This window comes from Pelmatolapia mariae, linkage group LG16_19 (genome assembly GCF_036321145.2).
Source record: "Pelmatolapia mariae isolate MD_Pm_ZW linkage group LG16_19, Pm_UMD_F_2, whole genome shotgun sequence".
NCBI lineage: Eukaryota > Metazoa > Chordata > Actinopteri > Cichliformes > Cichlidae > Pelmatolapia > Pelmatolapia mariae.
Genome location: NC_086241.1, coordinates 13,918,609 through 13,940,596, shown reverse-complemented (window position 1 = coordinate 13,940,596; position 21,988 = coordinate 13,918,609). Strand labels below are relative to the sequence as shown.

General features: G+C 41.6%; 1 protein-coding gene and 1 pseudogene across 7 annotated transcripts in view; one reads left to right on the top strand and one right to left on the bottom strand.

The window, feature by feature from the left end:
- Positions 1–17,845, top strand: part of dip2a (disco-interacting protein 2 homolog A) — a 94,600-nt gene extending 76,755 nt beyond the window's left edge. For 2 of the 7 annotated variants that reach the window (XM_063498644.1, XM_063498639.1), the window contains 32 exons: positions 289–486; positions 671–762; positions 1,916–2,026; positions 2,965–3,088; positions 3,172–3,281; positions 3,431–3,533; positions 3,980–4,044; positions 4,502–4,595; positions 5,016–5,135; positions 5,274–5,388; positions 5,854–5,993; positions 6,388–6,524; positions 6,795–6,875; positions 7,822–7,949; positions 8,041–8,155; positions 8,311–8,512; positions 8,647–8,756; positions 9,319–9,399; positions 9,793–9,910; positions 10,010–10,131; positions 10,326–10,437; positions 10,522–10,631; positions 11,122–11,252; positions 11,367–11,535; positions 11,931–12,101; positions 12,950–12,979; positions 14,126–14,187; positions 14,335–14,392; positions 14,517–14,591; positions 15,288–15,462; positions 15,585–15,708; positions 15,839–17,845. In XM_063498644.1, coding sequence (XP_063354714.1) covers positions 289–486; positions 671–762; positions 1,916–2,026; positions 2,965–3,088; positions 3,172–3,281; positions 3,431–3,533; positions 3,980–4,044; positions 4,502–4,595; positions 5,016–5,135; positions 5,274–5,388; positions 5,854–5,993; positions 6,388–6,524; positions 6,795–6,875; positions 7,822–7,949; positions 8,041–8,155; positions 8,311–8,512; positions 8,647–8,756; positions 9,319–9,399; positions 9,793–9,910; positions 10,010–10,131; positions 10,326–10,437; positions 10,522–10,631; positions 11,122–11,252; positions 11,367–11,535; positions 11,931–12,101; positions 12,950–12,979; positions 14,126–14,187; positions 14,335–14,392; positions 14,517–14,591; positions 15,288–15,462; positions 15,585–15,708; positions 15,839–16,091 — 3,836 coding nt within the window. In that variant the 3' untranslated portion in view covers positions 16,092–17,845. The remainder of the gene's footprint in view (positions 1–288; positions 487–670; positions 763–1,915; positions 2,027–2,964; positions 3,089–3,171; positions 3,282–3,430; positions 3,534–3,979; positions 4,045–4,501; positions 4,596–5,015; positions 5,136–5,273; positions 5,389–5,853; positions 5,994–6,387; positions 6,525–6,794; positions 6,876–7,821; positions 7,950–8,040; positions 8,156–8,310; positions 8,513–8,646; positions 8,757–9,318; positions 9,400–9,792; positions 9,911–10,009; positions 10,132–10,325; positions 10,438–10,521; positions 10,632–11,121; positions 11,253–11,366; positions 11,536–11,930; positions 12,102–12,949; positions 12,980–14,125; positions 14,188–14,334; positions 14,393–14,516; positions 14,592–15,287; positions 15,463–15,584; positions 15,709–15,838) is intronic. The other 5 variants (XM_063498646.1, XM_063498643.1, XM_063498645.1 and 2 more) reach the window with 3 other exon arrangements.
- Positions 17,846–18,946: 1,101 nt separating this feature from the next.
- LOC135932099 (sacsin-like) lies at positions 18,947–21,961 on the bottom strand (annotated as a pseudogene).
- Positions 21,962–21,988: the final 27 nt, after the last annotated feature.

Below are 21,988 nucleotides of genomic sequence, written 5' to 3'. Positions count from 1 at the left end.
GTTTCTCACAAGTAGGAATAATAGGCAGCTTAGACTCATGAGGACAGAACACAGCTCACTGTATATCCTCCAGCTTTTCCTTTTCCATCCCACCTTCTTCGTTGTCTTTTTTTTCTCACACTCTTTTTTTCCTCCCCTGTCCTCCTTACAAGTGTTGTTTAATTTACATATTTACCATTTCTTTGCAGACTAGCCGGGCTTCTTTATCAAGCAGCTCAGGAGCTTATATTACTTTCAGTTCGAATCAAAGTCTTAAAGATGTCCAATTCATCTTCTTCATGTTTTCAGTCCAGCAGCCAGATCCCAACCAGCCAAAGCCAGAAGGCCAGCAGATGTGTCCCCTGGAAGGGGAGCCTCTTGGGGTGGTGACCAACTGGCCTCCCTCCTTGCCAGCAGCCCTACAAAGGTGGGGAACCACTCAGCCCAAGAGCCCCTGCCTGACGGCACTCGACAATGCTGGCAAGCCTGTCTACACACTCACCTATGGTAGGTGTTAGCCTGTGGATGTTGGCCCAGAAATGACAATTCAGATGGAAAAGAATAGCACCTCTTTTCATCCACTGTGTCTTTGAAAAACAGACATAATGTATTCTACTGTTTAAATGTTGTTTTGCAGGTTAGATTAGTTAAATCAAAGGCACTCGTTGACAATGTGTGTTAACCTCTGCAGGTAAACTGTGGACCCGCAGTCAGAAACTGGGCTATACGCTTCTTAATAAGCTGAGCAGCAGAAACGAGCCTCTGCTCGTGCCTGGAGACAGAGTAAGTCATGATATATTACAGTGTGTTCGGTGGCGATTGAATGTGTTACATTTTTTGGCATTTCACTGAATCAATCAGCACAATTACAAATATTCAACATGGAAATAATCACCAAATAAATTCAATGACGTGAGAAAATAAAATAAAACAGGGGGCTGATAGTATTCCTACATAGGAACCTTTTTGGAAATATAGTTACTGCCTTTTCCTGCTAGATGAAAAAGTGACCAGCTCTCTGATTTGCGTTTACTTTTGTTGTTACAGCTAGCAGCATTTTACTTAACACAAGCCATCAGTCAGCACGTCTAAAGCTCACAAATTAACAACACAACTTGCCTTTTAGATCCACTTAAAAGCTTTAATATTCTATTTTAATTTGGAGTGCTTCCTTACTTCTTAGCAGACTGGAAAGTCCCATTCCCCACATGTGTGTGTTAAGCTAAGTCTGTATCTGCATTATTAACTTTGAAATCTTTGATCGGGAACGTAAAAGTGAAATGAGCGAGTCCAGTCTGATACAGTTCATTCCACTGACCCATAACTGTAACGTTTAAAAACCTAATTTATGTGTAGACATTTAATTTCATCTCATTTTCAAGGTCTCTAAAGTTGTTTTGCCGCTCTCCTCTGCTCCTCTGCTTTCAGTTTCACCCTGAGCAGAGGAAAGCTGCAAAAACGGCTCGGCTTGGGTCTAGTTGACTTGCTTGGGTTAATCATTGTGGCTGGACTTTTTTTCTGGTCTAAAATAATCTAAAAGATGGGGGAGGCTGGCTGAGATGCCTGTTTGTTTTGGTGCGAGATGGTGCATGTGTGATTTTTGTCTGATGCAAAAACAGCAGTTTCACATTTAATGGGGGCTATAGCGAACAGAAAACAGACCCAAGCCAAGATAGAGTAACTGACTGTTGACGAAAACCAAGGATTTATTGAAAATATAAATATTATTGTTGTGAAACTGGACTTGTCAACTGACTCTCTGGTAGAAAGCAATGATTTCTTAAACTTTAAAGCCTTGCAGAAAGCAAGCGCTTTATTATTTGTATGACATGTTTAGTGTCACCGCCAGTCCACAATACTGTTGTGTACCATTAAAACAGAAAAATATGAAAGATAATGTTGGTGTATTGTAACCATGTCTTGAACACACCTGCAGGTTGCACTTGTTTTCCCCAACAATGATCCGGTGATGTTCATGGTGGCCTTCTACGGCTGTCTCCTGGCAGAGCTTGTCCCTGTGCCTATTGAAGTGCCGCTGACCAGAAAGGTAAAGCAAAGAGGGTCTCCTGGGAATGTGTGAATTTTGACGTTTTACTGACCCCTACTGGACATCTGACCTCAAAGTGTTTACATGAGAGACGTACTTAAGTCAAATGCAGTTTTTGATTCAGTGCTAATCTTCACTCTCTTTGACGTTCCTTATGCTAAATCACATCTTTGTAAATCTGATCTCTTAAATGTTTAAATACGGAGTATTAGCTTATGATGTTTTGCGGTTCCCAGAGCATCCATCAGCTCAAACCGATCTAAATTTATCCATATTAGTTGCACAGCCTGAATATTAATGCCTGTTCTTGATTGCCCTTTATAAGCATGCTGTTGGCAGACGCTGTGCTGTAATTAATGAGATTTGAGTGAGGTGAAATGATGTGTAATTCTAGTCAAAATATTAGATCACAGGCCAACTGTTCTCAGGAGTCAGACGCTCATTTGCTCACTCTGTCAGCTCCTATCATTCCTCGTCCTCTCGTTGTGTCCCTCTCTTTATTCCTATTACCCTCCTCTTCTTTCTTTCTGCCTCTCCCCACCCATCTTGTGTCTCCCACCTTTTTTTTTTTGCTTTTCTGAGCAGCGCACTTTGCACAGCACGAGTTTAGCTATAAGCTAATTTGCACAGCCAATCAAATAGGAGCGAGCGTGTGTCAGATCTTGGGTTTCATTCCTGCTACAGTCTGCCTTTGATGCACAGCAGTAGAGTTTTTAATAGTGACTGGCCGTCACTCCGCTTGCTCACCTGCTGCTGCTTTGATGCTGCTGTGATGCTCTGAGGTTTCTTCTTCTTCTTCTTCTTGTCATTGCCCTTGTTTTCACTCCATTAGCAATTCCCACATTCCCTCGGCGCATCCTTTCTCAAAGTTATTTTGAATTTTTCTGTTTTTAGTAGTTGATCGTTGTGTGTGACAGATACTCTCTTTGCTCCCCCAGGATGCGGGAAGTCAACAGATCGGCTTTCTGTTGGGCAGCTGCGGCGTCACGTTGGCACTGACCACTGACGCCTGTCAGAAAGGCCTGCCCAAAGCACAAACGGGGGAGGTTGCCACTTTCAAAGGTACAGCCTATTTTATTTTCATTGTGACTGTGTGTGCATAGTTTCATTTGGTTTAAGATGACTTCATGTCTCTGTCTCTGCAGGCTGGCCGCGGCTGCTGTGGTTTGTGACAGATGGAAAACATGTTGTGAAGCCTCCAAAAGACTGGCACCCTCCAATACGGGAAGCCAGTAACGACATTGCCTATATAGAAGTAAGTGGGGTTTAATCAAAGGATGTGACGCGATGTTTTTTACTGGATTTGTTTTTTACTTATTCAACTTATTAGGCAGTTTTTGTTTTTACCAGATCCCTTTTTTTCTAATGAAACTGTTTTTTTCCCTTTATGCTTCTTACATCTAGTATAAAACCAGCAAAGAAGGAAGCACCATGGGAATCACAGTGTCTCATTCAGCCATGCTGGCTCACTGTCATGCCCTCACGCAGGCCTGTGGCTACACTGAAGGTGAGGAGGAATCTTAATTTACTTTTTTGGTCATACTTTGTTTCTGCAAGTTTTCCCTCCATCATTTATCACTTCTTCCGACATGGAGAAAGTTCAGTTGGTGCTGGCAGGAGAAATGCTCTGAGACACCTTTAGGTGTAAATACAGTCTCATTTGATAAATGCAGCTGCTCAGGTGGTTGCGTTTCCTTCCATCATACCTGGGTCAGGTCTGCTTAAAAAGAAAGAGAACATAAAGTAGCTCCTTTCTTCTAGTGTCCTACTTTTGTTCTGAGTAACTGCAAACAGCACCAGCAACCCCCAGAGACTCTCCGGATCTGTTTCTGTAACTTAATTTGGCTTACTCAAACCACTGCTGCTACAGTCAGAATTTACTCTTCATTACAGAAACTTATGTAACTGTGTTGTGCTCCTAACCTTGAAAAATTCTCCTTTTTTTATTTGTAGGTGAGACGATAACCAACGTCCTGGACTTCAAGAGAGAAGCAGGATTATGGCACGGTGTTCTCACTGTAAGTAGTCTCCAGACCTCTAGTAGAGCTAATGGGGTGGTTATATAATGAGAAATGGAGGAGATCTGAGCTCAGTTTGCAGATAAAAACTGAAACTTATCTAACCGGCTTCCCACTGAGGCCTTTATCAGTATGTAAATGCATTCAAACTAATGAAGTCCTGATGGGGGGAAAAAGCATCTTATCTAACCACTGAGGAGTTTCAAACCTGTGAAAAATAAAGCTGCTTCCACTGACACAGACATCCCAGCTTTGATTGACTGCTTTCAAACATGCCTGAGAATTCCCGGTTCCTTAGGTCATACGTGATTTGTTGTTACGTGTATAAACAGGCTTATTTTTGTACTCTTGGCAGATAAAATCATAACCTGCAGCGTGTTTACAGTGACCTCATTTAGTTGTGATGCATTTCTGGCATATTTTGGAGCTCATCTCATGCTTACTGCTCTCCTGGCAGAGCGTCATGAATCGGATGCATGTGATCAGCATTCCCTACTCCCTGATGAAAGTCAACCCTCTGTCTTGGATAATGAAGGTTCACACATATAAAGGTAAGGGTCAGTCCATTTATTTAGGATTAGTAAGGAATTTAGATCTTTTTTTGTTGCTGTTTAATTCGGAAAACGACAGAGCACACTTTTCACAAGAAGCTACCTTAGGGAAGATACACTTCAGGTTTTTTATTGTTTTATTGTCAAGAAGACCAGATTTTATTCCCGCTTGTTACTGTTTTGATTCTCAGTGCACGTTTGACACGAGTGGATGGATTAAAGAGAAAATTTGTTGGACCTATTGATTTCTGGGGTTGTGTGCCCTGAATAAAACTGATCCACAGCTCTGCTCAATCATCTGTTGGCGACTGAGTCAGCTTGCGTCGCTCCTTGCTGTCTGGTTTTATGATCTTGTCAAACTGGACCACAGAGGTCATGATTGTGTCGGTCATTGTTTTTGTCTTTGTGTCCCCCGTGCAGCTCGGGTAGCAGTGGTGAAGTCGAGGGACATGCACTGGTCTCTGCTGGCCCAGAGAGACCAGAGAGACATCAGCCTGAGCTCACTGCGAATGCTTATCGTTGCTGACGGAGCTAATCCATGTGAGTCCATCTGCAGAGGCTCATTTAATAAAACAACACCCTGGAGTCCCAAGAAATTATTATTGATTTGCTTTGTTTGTCTGCCTGGTGCTCTGTGTGTGTGTGTGTGTGTGCGTGCACGTGTGTGTGTTACCCCAGGGTCGATATCCTCCTGCGATGCCTTCCTCAACGTGTTTCAGTCACGTGGGCTGCGACCTGAGGTGATCTGTCCATGTGCCAGCTCTTCAGAAGCAATGACTGTCGCCATCCGCAGGTGCGCTTCCGCTACTGCACCTGATGAGAACAAAAGCAGCCTCTTTGCCTTTCTGTGCTGCTGTTATGTCACACCATGCTTGCAACATCAGCTGGTTCCTGCAGGGAGGAAGGGAGATTTGTTCTGTTGATCACAGCGCAGACTGTAGAGTCTCACAGCTTTCTGCTGGTTGTGAAGCTCAGTTTTGGAGGAGGATTACGATGCCAGACGGATTGGGGGCGAAAACATGCTTCAAGTAGAAAAGCTGGCACTATTTTTAGTGCGAGAAATGCAATTTTAAATATATGCAAGAGTTAAGAAATGTAATGGAGCCACAGAGTCATTAAATTTCTCCAGAACCACTTCATGTCTTCTTTTTAAGTGTTAGTACTGCTGTCTCTGTACTACACCAGTAGATGGCTCAGTCTGACTGCCGTAAGCAGAAAAGGAAGAATTTAAGTAATAGCATGACTGTGTGTCCTGCAGACCTCCAGAAATGGGGGTTCCTCCTCCCGGGAAGGCGGTGCTGTCCATGGGTGGGCTGAGTCACGGGGTGATCCGTGTGGACACTGAGGAGAAACTCTCTGTTCTTACAGTGCAGGATGTGGGACAGGTCATGCCTGGAGGTACAGTATACCATGCACATTATTAACATTTTATTGATGTTAATGACTAAAATACTGATTCTGAAGAAGGTTGACAAAAAGGAGATTTTCAAGGATTTAAAAAAATGTGTACATGCTGACACTGAAATATCTAACCATATAAAAGTGTTTGTAGCAAAATATTCACCTTAAAAGCCTCTTTTAAAACAACATTTTAAAGGCATCACCAATAAATCACCACATCCAACTTAAATGAAATTATTTACCAAATTTTACTTTTTGAACCTTTTGAACTGTTTCATAGAAGTTTTTGAAAAGCTTAATGCAAAGCGGGATCTTTGAATCGATTTAAATATTGACCTTATGACTCATTCTTCCTTGTGCCCATCCTTCTGTGTCCATTTTGCATTTCCAGCCTTGGTCTGTGTGGTGCGAGCTGAGGGAATACCTTATCTCTGTCAGACAGACGAGGTCGGAGAGATCTGCGTGAGCTCAGGCAGCACCGGTGTCGCTTACTACGGCCTCCCAGGCATGACCAAGAACATCTTTGAGGTTGGTGTTTCGTTATTTCTGTAAGTGGTCAGGTGTGACAAAGGATTCAGCGCTTTTCTCCCAATCTTATTATTCATGAGTGTCTCTTCATATGTGCAGTGTAATAGCACCACATTTCTGAAAATCTTCTTAATTGATAGCACTAAAATTAAATGATGCCGCTATGATTTCCAAAGTCATCATCTTATTGGACTTCTATTAACTGAAGGCAGTAATCTGTTTGTTTGTTTTTTAAATATTTGGTTTTAATAGTGTTGTATCTTCTTGCAGACTGTCCCTGTAACACCGTCTGGGATCCCAATCAGTGACCGACCTTTCACTAGAACCTCACTGCTGGGCTTTGTAGGACCAGTAAGTTCCTCTTTATTATTCTAGAGATTTCCTTTTAACCTTCCTTTAATTTAATGTCAGTGTTACAGCTTTGTGATATCCCTGCCTTACACAGGTACATTTTAACTGTCCTTTCAGATCTCATAGTATTTCTGTGACAGTTCTGGCAGCAAAAAAAAAAAAGATAATTGGTTTTTCTGCTTAATAGAACAGATATTAATATCTGTCAGAAATAATCAGCATGAAGCGCTACATGTGATATTGTCAGTTTTACCATCTTGTTGCCTCTTCTCTGGTTTGTGATTTCCTAAATTACTCAGAAAGACTCTCAAAGGTTTGTGTTAGTGGTTGTTAGTCAACAGTGAGTTTAGTAACAAATATGCAAATGTTTTACTAACTAAACTAACTACTTGCAACATTAGATTGCCCAGTTAAAGGGTCCATCCAGTCAATTTCTGTAATTGTTGCAGTTCTGTTCTCACAGAATTGAAGAAAACTGTCTCTGAGGCAGTGGTGATAAAGAGCATTTGATTTCAGTCTAAGAGATTAAATTTTCTTTTAGGATATTTCACTAAACTCACTGTGGGCAGTTTTATTTCTGGCGTGGATTATTCAGCAGTTTCAAAAGAAAGAAAGAAACGGAAGTCTCTTTATTTTGAAGGATTGCTTTTGTGTTTATAGACTTTCAAACCAGTGAAAGATGGAGCTGACCTGAGTTTATTTAATTTGTTAAAATCGTGGAGATGATCATACTAGTGTAATTATCCCTTGACAAATGGTGATGATTTTTTAATTTCTGAGTTTAAAGCATAATTCTTTTCCCTTTGAGGACATGACAGCTCCTGGATGAAGAGTTTGATGATAGTTCATAAGACGTCTGTAAACCTTTTGAGGCATTCAGATTTCTTTGCACCAGGAGCTCATGTGTTATGCGTATAACCACATGAACTTTTGTGACTCTTTCCAGGACAGCCTTGTGTTTGTTGTGGGAAAGATGGATGGATTGATGGTCGTCAGTGGGCGGAGACATAACGCTGATGACGTAGTTGCCACAGCGCTGGCCGTGGAGCCCATGAAGTTTGTGTACAGGGGAAGGTAAAGGAGGAAGCGGCCTGGAAAATATGGAAGTTTGCACTTCTTGTTGAGCGGGACAGCCAGTTTGTGACGGTGTTGCTTTGCTCCCCAGGATCGCAGTGTTTTCTGTGTCTGTACTGCACGACGAGCGGATCGTCGTAGTGGCAGAGCAGAGGCCAGATGCCTCAGAGGAAGACAGCTTCCAGTGGATGAGCCGTGTTCTCCAGGTCCTCAATATTTTTTGTTTTGATTTGGTTTATTTTCGAATTTACATGTTTATAAAATAATAAATGAATCTCAAACTTTACCAAAAAAACTATAAAGCACGCACTGTAAAATTCGTCACTTGACAGCTTTGTGTTACCTCGCTGTGTGTTTTCAGGCCATAGACAGCATCCATCAGGTTGGGGTGTACTGCCTGGCTCTGGTACCCGCTAACACGCTTCCTAAGGCTCCCCTCGGCGGCATCCATATATCTGAGACCAAGCAACGCTTCCTGGAGGGTGCTTTACACCCCTGCAATGTCCTTATGTGCCCTCACACATGCGTCACTAACCTGCCCAAGCCGAGACAGAAACAGCCAGGTAGACCACAAGACACCTCAGACTCTGAGATCAAGAACACAACAATAATTATTCCAATATGTTTGCCTTATAATGATTTTTGGTGATAACTTCACTGAGATGTATGATGATGATGCTTTGGTTGTGCTGGACAGAGGTTGGTCCTGCTTCTATGATAGTGGGCAACTTGGTGGCAGGCAAGAGGATAGCACAAGCCTGCGGGAGAGACTTGGGACAGCTGGAGGACAATGACCAGGCACGTAAGGTAGATAGTCATCCTCATTTCACCCATGCCACACCTCTGCTCACACACTGCAGACACAGGTAAGGATCTATACCTGAGGAAGAAATCTGAGTCTAGATTTATGTGCTCTTCAGTTGGTTGGACAACCTCAGTCAGGAAATTGAACAGCACGGATGTTACAGAGACGGCGTGTATGATATAAGGAACTTGGCCATTTGACTGCCAAAACTTGTTCTGAATTACATCTTAAGTGTGCCTTATTTTTCTGGTCCAAGACTTATTTTTCTCGATGTTTTCAATACTACGTTTGTACAGTGAAGTACATGCAACTGAGAGATGTCCTTCCGTTCTGCAAAAAACACAGGCATCACATAACTCAGATTTTCTCATCATGCATTACACCTTTTTGCCTTTTGATCATCATCTGCACATGTGCTCTACCCCTTAAATGTTTCTTATTCATGTGCAAAAACAGTCTTGTCCCATTATGCAACAATATTTAACACCATTTATTAAGTGAGACAAGGTTTTCTGTGTGACGCTTTGATATCTTTGTAGTTAATCTTGTGTTTTCTTCCTTTAGTTCCTCTACATTCAGGATGTGCTACAGTGGAGAGCTCAGGCCACTCCAGATCATCCTCTGTTTCTGGTTCTCAATGCTAAGGTAGTGTCTATACTGGGGTTTGACTTAAGAAAGATCAAATACGATCGATAGAAAGATCTCTAAATAGAATGTGGTTTTGAAGGTAGTAACACTGATGTGTTATTACAGTGAATTTCCTTGAAATTCAGTTTAAAACCTTTTTACAAAAGAAGATTGTCTCAGGTTTATCTGTTACCCTGATTGAGTTTAATTAAGTGAGTCATGAATGAAGATACTTCATTAAAGTGATGCAAAACTCCTGCAACTCAAGTTTTCATAAGAGGAAAGAAAAAAGTTGTAATGCAACAGTGAAAGTTAGCTTGTTAGACATTTGTGGACTGAAAAATCTTGATGATGGTGAATTAAATAAAGAGAACGGTGCAGATAAATGTTACTCTTGTGCTTTCTCGTCAGGGTACAGTGTCCAGCTCAGCTTCCTGTCTGCAGCTGCACAAGCGAGCAGAGCGAGTGGCAGCAGCTCTGATGGGACGCCTGAACACTGGAGACCACGTAGCACTTGTCTATCCACCAGGTAAAAAAACATCCACTGCCCAGTGCTTCTGGTCCTTTTAAAACATCCTCACTTCATCGCTTTTAAGAGAAAAAAAGAATAAACAAACATTATGTGCAGGAATTGACCTGATTGCCACTTTCTACGGCTGCCTGTACGCTGGCTGTGTGCCAGTCACCGTCAGACCGCCACATCCACAGAACCTGGCCACCACTCTGCCCACCGTCAAAATGATCGTTGAGGTAACACAGAGGCTGTTTGGGGACACATCAAGTGCTTATGGCAGTCAATGTGGATTGTATGCACTAAAAAATACATTAAAGTCAGTGATCTTCAGATGTATCTGTGCTCTGTTAGCGACGCTTTACTGTCTAATAGAAAACAGTGTGAACAGCAACACAACATATGTAGTTACATTCTACTATCTGTGGTAAAGGTCAGCAAGTCAGTGTGCATCCTGACAACCCAAGCAATAACGAAGCTGCTGAAATCCAAAGAAGCTGCTGCTGCTGTGGACATCAAGAGCTGGCCCACCGTGCTGGACACTGGTAATTTATGTACACACACTCAAATGCTTAATATCAATTTCTGCAGTGAACATTCTCCTAATTCGCTCGTTCTTCGTCCTACAGATGATCTCCCCAGGAAGAAGAGCCCCCAGATGTACAAGCCCCCAACCCCAGAGATGTTGGCTTACCTGGACTTCAGTGTGTCCACAACAGGCATCCTGGCAGGGGTCAAAGTATGTTGAAGGAACTGTCTGGTTCAGTAGATTCACATGTTGCCATCATATTGCCCCTTTTTGTTCCTGTTAATGCACACCCTGAAATGGAGAAAGTAAGGTTTGAAGTCCTTGATTATAAGCACTTTGCTTGCATTCAGTGTCAGGTCGCAGGACATTTTAACATTAGCTGTACTTCTTGTTCACACTTAATTTGGAAAAACTGGATTCAGATACTTGCCTATAAATGAAATGAACTACAAAAAAAAACTATGAAGTCCTATTTGACAGATTTGCAAGTCTAATTAAAAAGAGGAACAAACGGCATGTTTGATTGGGTGAACTTCAGCACATTCAGTTTCACAGTTTCAAGCTGGAGTTATGATTGATTTTATAGGACAACAGTAAAGGCTTAAAAGGTTCTTAGTCTGCTGTGAAGTAATGAATCCCTGAATGTTACTGCAGCACCCAGTCTCTGTGCTTCATTGTTATGTCATATTGTATCTTCCAGATGTCTCATGCTGCCACCAGTGCCTTGTGTCGCTCCATTAAGCTGCAGTGTGAGCTCTACCCATCCCGGCAGATCGCCATCTGTCTGGACCCGTACTGCGGCCTGGGCTTTGCTCTCTGGTGCCTGTGCAGGTAGGAGCTCTCAACCAACGACCACCAGTAACATTTGAAAATCTGGACACAGATTATTGTCTTTTCTTTCTGTGGATTCCTGTTCACTCTCTCGCCTGCATCTTCTTGTTTCAGTGTGTACTCGGGCCATCAGTCGATCCTGGTTCCACCCCTGGAGTTGGAGAGCAACGCATCTCTGTGGCTTGCAGCCGTCAGCCAGTACAAAGTGCGCGTCACGTTCTGCTCGTACTCAGTCATGGAGATGTGCACCAAAGGACTGGGTTCACAGACAGAAGCACTGCGGGTCAGTTTGTCTCTTCAGCTGTTGAACAGTGTCACTGAGGGGAAACAACAAACCACAGTGTTTTTCTTGCACAAAATTGAAGCGATTCTCTTCAAATAGTCCTTTTCCCTGCGGTGCTGTTGCACCAGCACCATAATTATCAAGACAAAGTGAGGGTACTCAGTGGTGAAGCACTTCACTGCTCCGTGTCTGCCTGCTGATTACTGTCTGCAGCACTTAAGACTGGTCTGTCTGTGGTTTAATAGATACCTAATAGTCTGCCTAATAAAAATAATTATTAATATTAGAACACAGAAACTATTTTTCTCCTTTTTTCTGCAAAGCCCAAAATAATCTTATCACTCTCAAGTTCGTAGCTTCTGCTGATGCTGATCTTCTTTTTCCCCCATATCCAGCTGAGAAATGTGAACCTGTCCTGTGTGCGTACCTGCATGGTGGTAGCAGAGGAAAGGCCCCGCATAGCCCTCACTCAGTCCTTCTCGAAGATCTTCAAAGACCTGGGGCTTTCACCGAGAGCTGTGAGCACCACCTTCGGCTGCAGGGTGAACGTAGCGATCTGTTTGCAGGTAAGCTCACTGGTCAAGAAAAATTAGATGCGAAAGGGGGAGGGCTGGGAAAAGTCCAGAATGAATGAATATCAGTGTTTTAGAGCCAAAGATGGCCATGAATCTGGGCAAAGATTCAGCCAGATGTTAAAGAAATTCTTGTGCGGTGTCGGTTTGACAGCACTTCATAAAAGCCTGAATGTTAGTGATGCTGAACTTGGAAAGTTTGTGGATGCTTGCATTAGCTGAGAAGAATAAAAGACAACAAGGAGCGTGCAAAGGGTTTATCGATGTATTTATTGATGTATCGATGTAAAGAAACTGAAAAAGTTGATTAGAATTCCAATAAATCCATCAAAAATTAAGATTATATTAGAAAACTGCTACGCAGTCCAGTTGTTTTGTGTCTCTGCAGACAGCTTTGTTTATTTTATCTCTAACCGATTTTTTCTAGCTCATTATTTTTCCTGCAGTGCAGCTCTGTACACACCCTGAAACACAAGCTAAAACATTTTAACTGGAAAAAATGGGGCATTTAAAACTTTTTATTAAATAAAACTATTTTATTAGATAATTAGAGGGTGAAATACAAGACCTTTATTTACCAGCTCACTGCATGTTAAGGAAGAGTTTAGAAAGTGCAATGGTTCATCTTACATTTAGTTCCAGTTAATAAAAACTGTGAAATAAGTCATGTTTTGACTTTGGCTTTTGTCAGTTTTTGGTCTTGTTCTTTTATTTTATAGTTTTTTGTTTGTTTTTTTCAGTCCCTGATGATTTATGTGTGTGTCTGAGTGTGTATGAGAGTTGTCCACGTATCTGAATACATACACATATATCTCTTTATCTGTCCTGCCCTGTCCTGTCAGCCCAACAGGTTAGGGAAACTGGCTGAGCAGGTACTGTGTAATAAGAGTGGCTGTTTGCTCTGCTGCTTGGTCTGTCTGTTTCTGTGTGTTCACGTTTGTCATTTATTTTGCATGAAGTTTTGTCATGCTTAGCCACAGTTCACTTTTTTTTTTTTTAGCACTTAGCTTGTTTTTTTTCTCTTCCTGATGAGCTTCAGCTTTTGTATCGCTATTTATTTCAGCCGAGTCCTGCTTCTATCAGCTGGCTCCTGATCATTGCTCTACAGTAGGTTTAGATATACATGATCCGCACATTATACCATGAGCTGGCTGCATGAACTCTGCTGCGATTCAGTAAATTAGGGTCTAATCAGTAGAGTTTATGTCATACTTTCATACTTCAATCCACAATATTATACAAACTAACAGGGCATAATTGTTTGTGTGTCTTTTTATTCAGTTTTTAGATGAATTTTTTTAGCTTTTTGAACATATTTAAAATTTACCGTATTTTGTTTTTATCTTGTTTTCAGTATATAGACTAATGAATTATTTATGTATGTTCTGAGGAACCTTTATGTTACTCACAGGTGGTCATTCAGGTAGACGTGCTCTGCTTAGTAAACTGAATCCTGCTTTCTGTGTTTGGCTGTGACTCACAGACCTCGGTGCAGCGACTCATTGCTGGCTTGTGCTCTGGCTGTAGACTTGCAAAGCGAGTGATGGAAAACATAATTTGTTGTGACTAGTCTCACAGCAGTAATGATGACAAATCCCACACAAAGGGATCTATATCTGACAGCTGTAATCAGCACTTGAAAAATGAATCACTTAGAATTCAGCTGCACGGAAGTACTTTGATTTTTAATCAAAACAAATTATGTTTAGACTTTGTTGAGTCATTTTTTATAAGCATTATTATTTAGAATTTAAATAAATGTCCCAGGTTTTCCCACTTTTCCCACAGAGCAGGTGATGGAGGTATTTGTGTTTACATGGCCCAGGTTTTGCCAGAGTCCTAACTATCGCAGCCTGGCTGGTTGGCTTCTGGCTGCCCCCTGCTTTGTCAGCAGTAGTTTCATAATCAGCTTCCAAACCCCACTCCACTTAAGCAACATGCAGCGTTAATGCCACGGCTGTAGCACGTATGTTATTTACTCATATCTGGATCTGTTTGTTTCTTTCTTTTTTTCCCAGGGTACAGCTGGACCAGATCCCACCACAGTTTATGTGGACATGAGAGCGCTACGACACGATAGGTGGGAACAATGTGACAGTATGCATTCATATACATGCATTCAAAACATGACCCGACTTTGAACTAATTAGTACTCAAAATTTTTCTTTATTTACGTGTCATATTTACAAAAACAGTTGACATGATGTTGCTCACTTTGTCTTTTCAGGGTTCGCCTGGTTGAGAGAGGGTCACCGCACAGCCTGCCATTGATGGAGTCTGGAAAGGTACGGCCATTTAAAAGAACTGAGAACTGAAAAGAACTAAGAACTGAAACACAGCAGCATAGTACGTAACGCTGCTTCCAGGGCTTTTTTTGTTAATTTGAGTCCTGGCTGTCTGCTGCTGTAGATCCTTCCTGGAGTAAAAGTCATCATTGCAAACACGGAGACTAAAGGACCCTTGGGAGACTCCCATCTAGGAGAGGTGAGTTGGTTTTTAAGAGAGCAGAGCTGTCAGTCAGTCACTCTTCTGTGTGCTTAAAGGGAACCTGTTGTGCTTGTTTCCATCTCCAGATTTGGATTTGGATGATTCACAGTTTAAAATAATCCATATTTATCTTATACTAGACCTCGGTGAAGTCCCTCAGTCCATCCACTCTCTAAGGCAACCTCTAGACAATAAGAATAACCACTGATTATTCAGTCCCCTTTAAAGCAGGTTACAGTCGCTTTCTGCAGTAACCTGTGTTTTGTTTTTTTATTTGTAGCAGCAGAATTCATTCAGCACAGTAGAAGCAAATGTCTATTTACATATCAATACAGCTTTTTAAAAAATCTTGCTGAAATTTGTGTAAAAGCTACACAAAGTGACCTTTTAGGCTGAGCAACAGTTCAATGTTAATGTGATTAATTTACCTGGCTTTTGGTTTTTTGGAGCAAGTTTGCAGGGGTACTTTCAGCTTCTCCCTTATTTCAAGAGGTCACCACAACAAATGGATCTGTATGTTGATTTGGCACAGATTTTATACTTGATACCCTTTAATGGGATCAGCATGAGGAATACACAGCTTGTGACTCATCATATTGGGTTTGTAGAAACTCAGAACTTTGACCAGAAGAAAGAGCAAAGTCTGTGCTTCTGAATGTAACAGTCACCAATTGTAACTAATCTGTGTATCAGATCTGGGTGAGCAGTCCCCACAATGCCACAGGATACTACACAGTTTATGGGGAGGAGGCGCTGCATGCTGACCATTTCAACACCAAGCTGAGCTTCGGGGACACTCAGACAGTCTGGGCAAGGACCGGCTACCTGGGCTTCCTGCGGCGCACTGAGCTGACCGATGCCAGCGGAGGTGAGTGACCAGTGTTTGGTCTAACTTAAAGTCTGCAACCCTTCCACGGAAAGCTAATTTAATTATTTTCTAGTATCAAAATTTAAACTGAACAGTCTGACTGTGGGTGTTGTGTGTCTCAGAGCGTCATGACGCCCTCTATGTGGTGGGCTCTCTTGATGAGACTCTGGAGCTGAGGGGGATGAGGTATCACCCAATTGACATCGAGACCTCTGTTATCCGTTCTCACAAGAGCATAGCTGAATGGTGAGAAACCTACAACACCTTTAGTCGCTAGTTGTCAATTGATCAATTTTAAAAACGACGAAGAAATATGAATTCTACCTGACTTCTCTGTATTTTCTTTCATCCACCATCCTCCTCGTCCTCTCTCCAGTGCGGTGTTCACATGGACCAACCTGCTCGTGGTGGTTGTAGAACTGGAGGGATCTGAGCAGGAGGCCCTCGACCTGGTGGCCCTGGTCACCAATGTGGTCCTGGAGGAGCACTACCTCATCGTAGGGGTGGTGGTGGTAGTAGACCCCGGCGTCATCCCCATCAACTCCAGAGGGGAGAAACAACGCATGCACCTCAGAGATGGATTCCTGGCTGACCAGCTGGATCCCATATATGTGGCTTACAACATGTGAGGAGCTAATTGTGGGAGGGTTAACCCCCACTACCCTATGTGGCTTTATCACACTACAGGAGACAGCAGGACAAGCATCTACAGGGGCTTGTAGCAGTTGCAGGCTCGATCTCTGGATGGCTTCGGTTGTGCAAAAGTGATCTGCCCGCTTATGTTTTTTTCTACTCGTGCAGGAGAAATGTGAAAGAAACATGGATGCAAAACTTGGACACAAACCTCAAGCCTGTTTCTCTCGATTTCTGGTCTCAGCAAATAACTTTTTAAAGGGCATTCTTGTGTTATTGAAGTGAGTTTTGTATGTATGACAAAACCTCATCTAAACCCAGGACACCTGAAAGCGGCAGAGCAGGTGGTTACGATATGATACAGCGGTGTGCCATTGACATAATTTATTTTGTCAATCTCAGAAATGTTGAATGTTAATTGTGTTTGCCAAACACTTGTGCCATAGAAGAGAACTGATGCCAGTACCCAAACCCTGACTCGAACGACCTCCGACACGTTTCATGTTCAGCCTCCTGCACCATTACTGGTCCGATGCTTTTCACAGGATTTGCCGCTACACCTGTAGGAGCAGCTGCACCCTGAAATGAACCCCAGATTTTTATTCTGCAGCTCAGTACAGATCAAGTTATCGCAACAACAAAGAAGCACACAGCAGCAGCGTCCGAGGAGAAGGAGGAGCAGTTCGTGTTATTTTTTCGCTCATTTGTGCTTTAGTTTGTAGTGCCAGTAGCTTCCACATAATGCTGTGGTAACTCAGTCTCATCGTTTTCTAATTCTGAAATGTGTAACAGAGTTTTATGTGAACAAAAATGCAATATGAGTGATGTGAAAGATGAGTGACTGCATACAGTAAGTGCCGATCAGTCGAAGAATAACGTGCTAAACGATAAAAGCCTTAAGTATTTTTTTCAGACGTCTGTTCCAGTCCCAGCTTGAGTTTATCAGCTGTTGGATATGGGGGGGGGGATATGCAGATGGAGGTTAGAAATAGCAAATTTCGCTCTTATCGTACCCAAAGGTTTGCATCTTTTTGGCTAAGATAAATATACTTGATCCTAACATCAGCCATTACAAACACACACTCATTCATTCCAGAAATATTTTAATGTGCGTCCCTGTCAGCTGTGTCGAGTGTGTTTTATAGCAAAAGACTGGAAGAAGTGGGTGTGGCTTTTGTTGCAGAATGTCAGACTCATTTTGAGTGACTGAAAGTTGTTGGGTTACATTTGTCATTAAGGCAAGTGTCTAATATGCTCATAACACCCTGACCTCCCATCGTATCACATCAACTTTCTTGCTTCTTTTTTCTATGTGCACAACCCTTCAGAAACAGGCATCAGCCTGCTGTAAGTATGTACAGATTTTGTGTAAATTATTGATTGAAGGATTAGACAACAGGAAGCAGAACACAAAGACTAAATCTGGTATATATGTGAACTTCTCCCTTACAAACAGAAGGTTATTTGCAAAGAATTTTCATGTGGAAACACTGGAAGGAGACATGAAAAGCCTTGTAGACATTTTTATGGTATGAAACAACAGCAGGAATGGCCACTTCCAGGATGAGGTGAAGTACAAGCCAAGCACAAACAGAACACAGTTATGCTCTGGTGACGGCGGAGATGTCACAGCCTTTACAGCAAAACGTTGTTAACATATGGAAAGATGCATTTGTCTGATATATGGTTAGTTGTCATTATTTTCATAACATGATTTCATAATGAATAAAAAAAGTTCTTTTAACTTGAAGTCTTTCTCTTCATTGGTTACTGAACGTCTGATCAGTTGTTCATAAAAAGTAAACCTTACACAGTTTTTAGGAGTGATGTTAAACAGTGAAGCACTTGTTACTGTTTCTAACAGATCTGTCCAATACATGAAGGAACCTATTAGGCTTGTCCTTATTTTATCATAGTGTTACAGGTTGTATGTAAAAGTAATTTTGCACTGCTCAGAACACTTTGATTCAGTGGCTTGTCTATTATTGATCAGATTTTTGGCCCATAACTCTCTAGATGCAGTTTTTGTATCACATTGACAATTAAGGTAAATATTGTTTCTAACCATCCACATGCATGTCCAGAGACATGACCAGACTTGGAAACACTTAAAGAGGGAGGACTCAAGTTTCAAGAATTTGGTCTGTTTAACTAATCAGACAATAAAGTCCCGATTACATGGGAGGAGAAATGATTAAAGACATCATTTAGGGTCCTCATCAGATCTTTCTGCTAGCAAAAATAAAAAAAAAGGAAAACAAAACAAAAATTCCCCAATTGCAATGTGGATTTAAGTTTAAAGATTTTAAGTTTTTCAGAAGACAAAATTGGATACAAGTAAAACTCAGTATGCAGTAGTTATACTGTCTCTCAGCAAATAGTCATAACTTTAAAACACCAAAACTGCATATTTGCATTTACATTACAAGCATACAGTGAGTATATGTATCCAAGGCAGGTTTTTAACAAACAGTAAGAAATTCACTGAGTGACTGTTTTGATCTCAGAGAGTAGTCAACAGTGTCAACAAGACTTACAAAGAACATCTGATATTTTCATTTTCATAACACAGAATATATCGATATCACCAATAAGCAGCTTTAAATGACAAGAATCCAAAATAAAGTAATTTAGTACTTACAATTTACTTCAGTGTGTTTACATATACATGCATACCATAACATAATAATAAGTACTGAGTATGAGAAGTGAGACAAATAAGTAAAATTAAAAAAAAAATTTTTTGTTCTTTGTGATGTTAAATAATTTCAGTTTTACACTTTACATTACATTACTTTTAACATGTAGGAAAAAAAGTTACACTGATTAATTTCTTCTCTGTCTTGAGTTCTTAATTCACATATGCTTCTATTTTATTAAGGAGCTCAGATGCCTTGTTCAGTGCCAGCATTTCATTCTCTGATCTGAACTGTCCGTTCGGTATGTGGGGATATGGATGGCAGTTGGGATATTGAGTCCTTTTGGGATCCACCCCAAGTGTCTGCAGGTTTTTCACAATCTCAGGCAGATCTCTCAGTTGGGGGCTGTAGCGGGAAACTTGTGCAGCAGTGGCTGAAATTGAGCTGCTGTTGGGGCGTTGTCCATTTCTTTTATAGCATGCTGCTATGAGAGACTTTTCCACTGCTTGATGGACCTTAAACAGACACCACTCTGTGCTCTCTCCACCAGTGTCTTTGTGAGCTGCATTGAGATCGCAGCGAGCCTGTCTACACCAGCGTCTGGCCTCTTCTCTGTCTGGCCTTGGGACATTTTCATTGTGGGTCCAGAAGTTGTAGGAATGGAAACCTCTATAACCTCTAGAGAACCTCTCTCGACTATTTCTGTGATACCTGGCCTCCTGATTCCACTGTTGATAGAAGCCTCTGAAATTTGTATTTCTGCTTGAAAAGGTCGAGTCTCCAGCTTTGGGTTTGCTGAGCTCATCAATTTGATTCTGTAAATATTTGAATGCCTCATTGGTGAGAGACTGGCAATCAGGATTTTTGTCAGGGTGCCACCTGAGGTACAGTCTCTTGATGGCTTTGTGCCTCTCCTCCTCAGGAAGCCTCCAGATCTCTGCCAGACATTTATCAATTTCCCTTTTAGCTTCCTGAACAGAGGCCGGTAAGGAATTTATTGATGGTTCAGAAGAATGTGGCACAGCTCCTGCCAGTGGTTCCAGTTCCATGCAAGTGTTTTCTTCTGGTTTTAGCATCTTCTTCTGTGGTTCTGGCTCCATGCATTTCCTCCTTTCTGTTTTTACCTTCTTTTGTCGTTTAAACTGAAACAGATCAACACAGCTGACTTCAATGGGCTCATCTTCTCCTATATCTACTTTGTATCTCCATGAATATCGTCCATTGTGACCAGGCAGTTCTTCAACAATAACTGCATAAATGTACTTGTCATCAATGCTGTAGCCAACATATTCCCCCTCTTCAAAGTTGTTGAGGACATTCATGTCCAAACAATCATGCCATTCTCCTGGAACCTCTGACCCAGGGGCTGCTGGACTAAAAGAGGAACTTGCAGTTTCAGCACTGTCACGGATCTGATTTTTAGCCAAAGTTTTCCGAACATCTTGCAGATCATCACACATGAGGAGTTGTCCCAGCACTGGAAGGTGAACCGATGCAATTCTGTTTCCTAATAGAGCATTAATCTCCTTTGTCAGTGTCATGATGACTTCATTTATCACTTTGAGAGCCATGTCATCATTGTGCTTTAAGTAAAAGGTGCACCCTTGTTGCCCTCGTTCCACAAAAACATCAGTTTCTTCATCAGTTTTGGGAAGTGGCTGTTTATTGAGCCAGAGTGTTGTTTCCAACGTTTTGCAGCAGATAATCTGTATACTGCCAAAAGTCTTCTCACACATTTTAGTGGCATCTTCTTGTGTTATTTTGCCTTGTGAATTCTCTCTAATAAGACAAATGAATCCATATTTAAAGGCTCCTGAGGAGAGATGTTTATCAAACCATCCACTAAATTCACAGCCAGTCCCAAGTTCACAAAGCTGTATCTTTGATTCCACAACTCTTTCCTCTGTGAACTCAGACAGCATCTTTGGCTGAAATTTCTGAGGCAGCAGTTGCAACAGCTGATGATGCTTGTATTTGTCGTTGCCCAAATGACATTCACTGAGTTTCTCAAGAAGCAGGAACTTGTTCTCCAGAGCTTCTTCCAACCTTTTGGTCTCAAACACTGTGTCGTTGTAGCAGAGTGTGGATTATGGGTATAATTTACCATCTACTGCAGGAAGATACAGAGTCTCCACATTTTCAAGAAGTGTCTCATTTCCCTGAGCACTGATTGACTTAAACAACTGCTCAACAGCTCGTTTCACAGTTCTCAGCTGGTTTGAATGTAGTTTCTGTTTATCACAGGAATCAGCGTAAACTGCTGCCAAAACATTACAATATTGCTCTGCAGTAGCTTCGTTCTTCACACCAATTTTCTGAAAGAACGGTGCATACATTGCATCTTCCAGAGTAATCTTGTACAGATATGGTCTGAAGTCCAGATCATAGGAGAGCGACAGACACACGTCATCAGGCCTCATAAGTTTTGTGTCTTTTTCAACCAACACAACAGGAAGACCAGCCAGGTGGTTTCCTTCAAATCTTTTTGCTTGCAGATAAGCGTACGAACTTCTGAATACTTTCGCTCGTGTTTTGATCAGCTGGTCAGTTTCACATGGTGACTGACAGATGTTTCTTATGTTACTGGCTACACAGTTTGGAGGTGGTTCCTCATGAGCTCCTGCATTAATTAACATTTGAAGACTTTGTGACATAAATGGTAGGTACATAATTGGCATGGAGGTCCAAATCAAATCTTGATGCTCTAGATTTTTGTTAATTAAAGAGCCTCTAATTTTCACCATAGTTCCTTCGGCTGCAAATGGTTGGTGGTAGTTGGACAGTTCTTTTTGAATAATCACTGGAAAAATGAATTTGATGTCAGCAATGCTTTCCAGCAACCTTTCGTTGTTGTCTTTGGCATCACATGCTTTATTCAAGGCTTCACTGAAAAGTAATGATGATTTCAGTTTCAGGTCTTGAAGTCTTCCTTTTCCTTTTGCTTCAGATTCCAGCTGGTATGCAAAATTTATTATCTCATCGTTTGACACAACATGCTTCATTCCAAGTTCTCTGACCAGCTGTTTTGCTTTTTCTGTTGTGTAGTCATCTCCTTCACACAGTTCAGACCAAAATCTCTCAGGAACAAATCTCTCGTGGGGCAACATTTGTTTGTACAGCTCCACACTCTCATCAAAGTAGTATGATGCAGGCTCCAGTCTACCTTGAGAACTGGGAATCATTTTCACTGTCTTCAGTGAGGAGATGATAGTTTTCTTGTCCTCTGAAGAGTAATGTAGTGACAGCAACAGTTT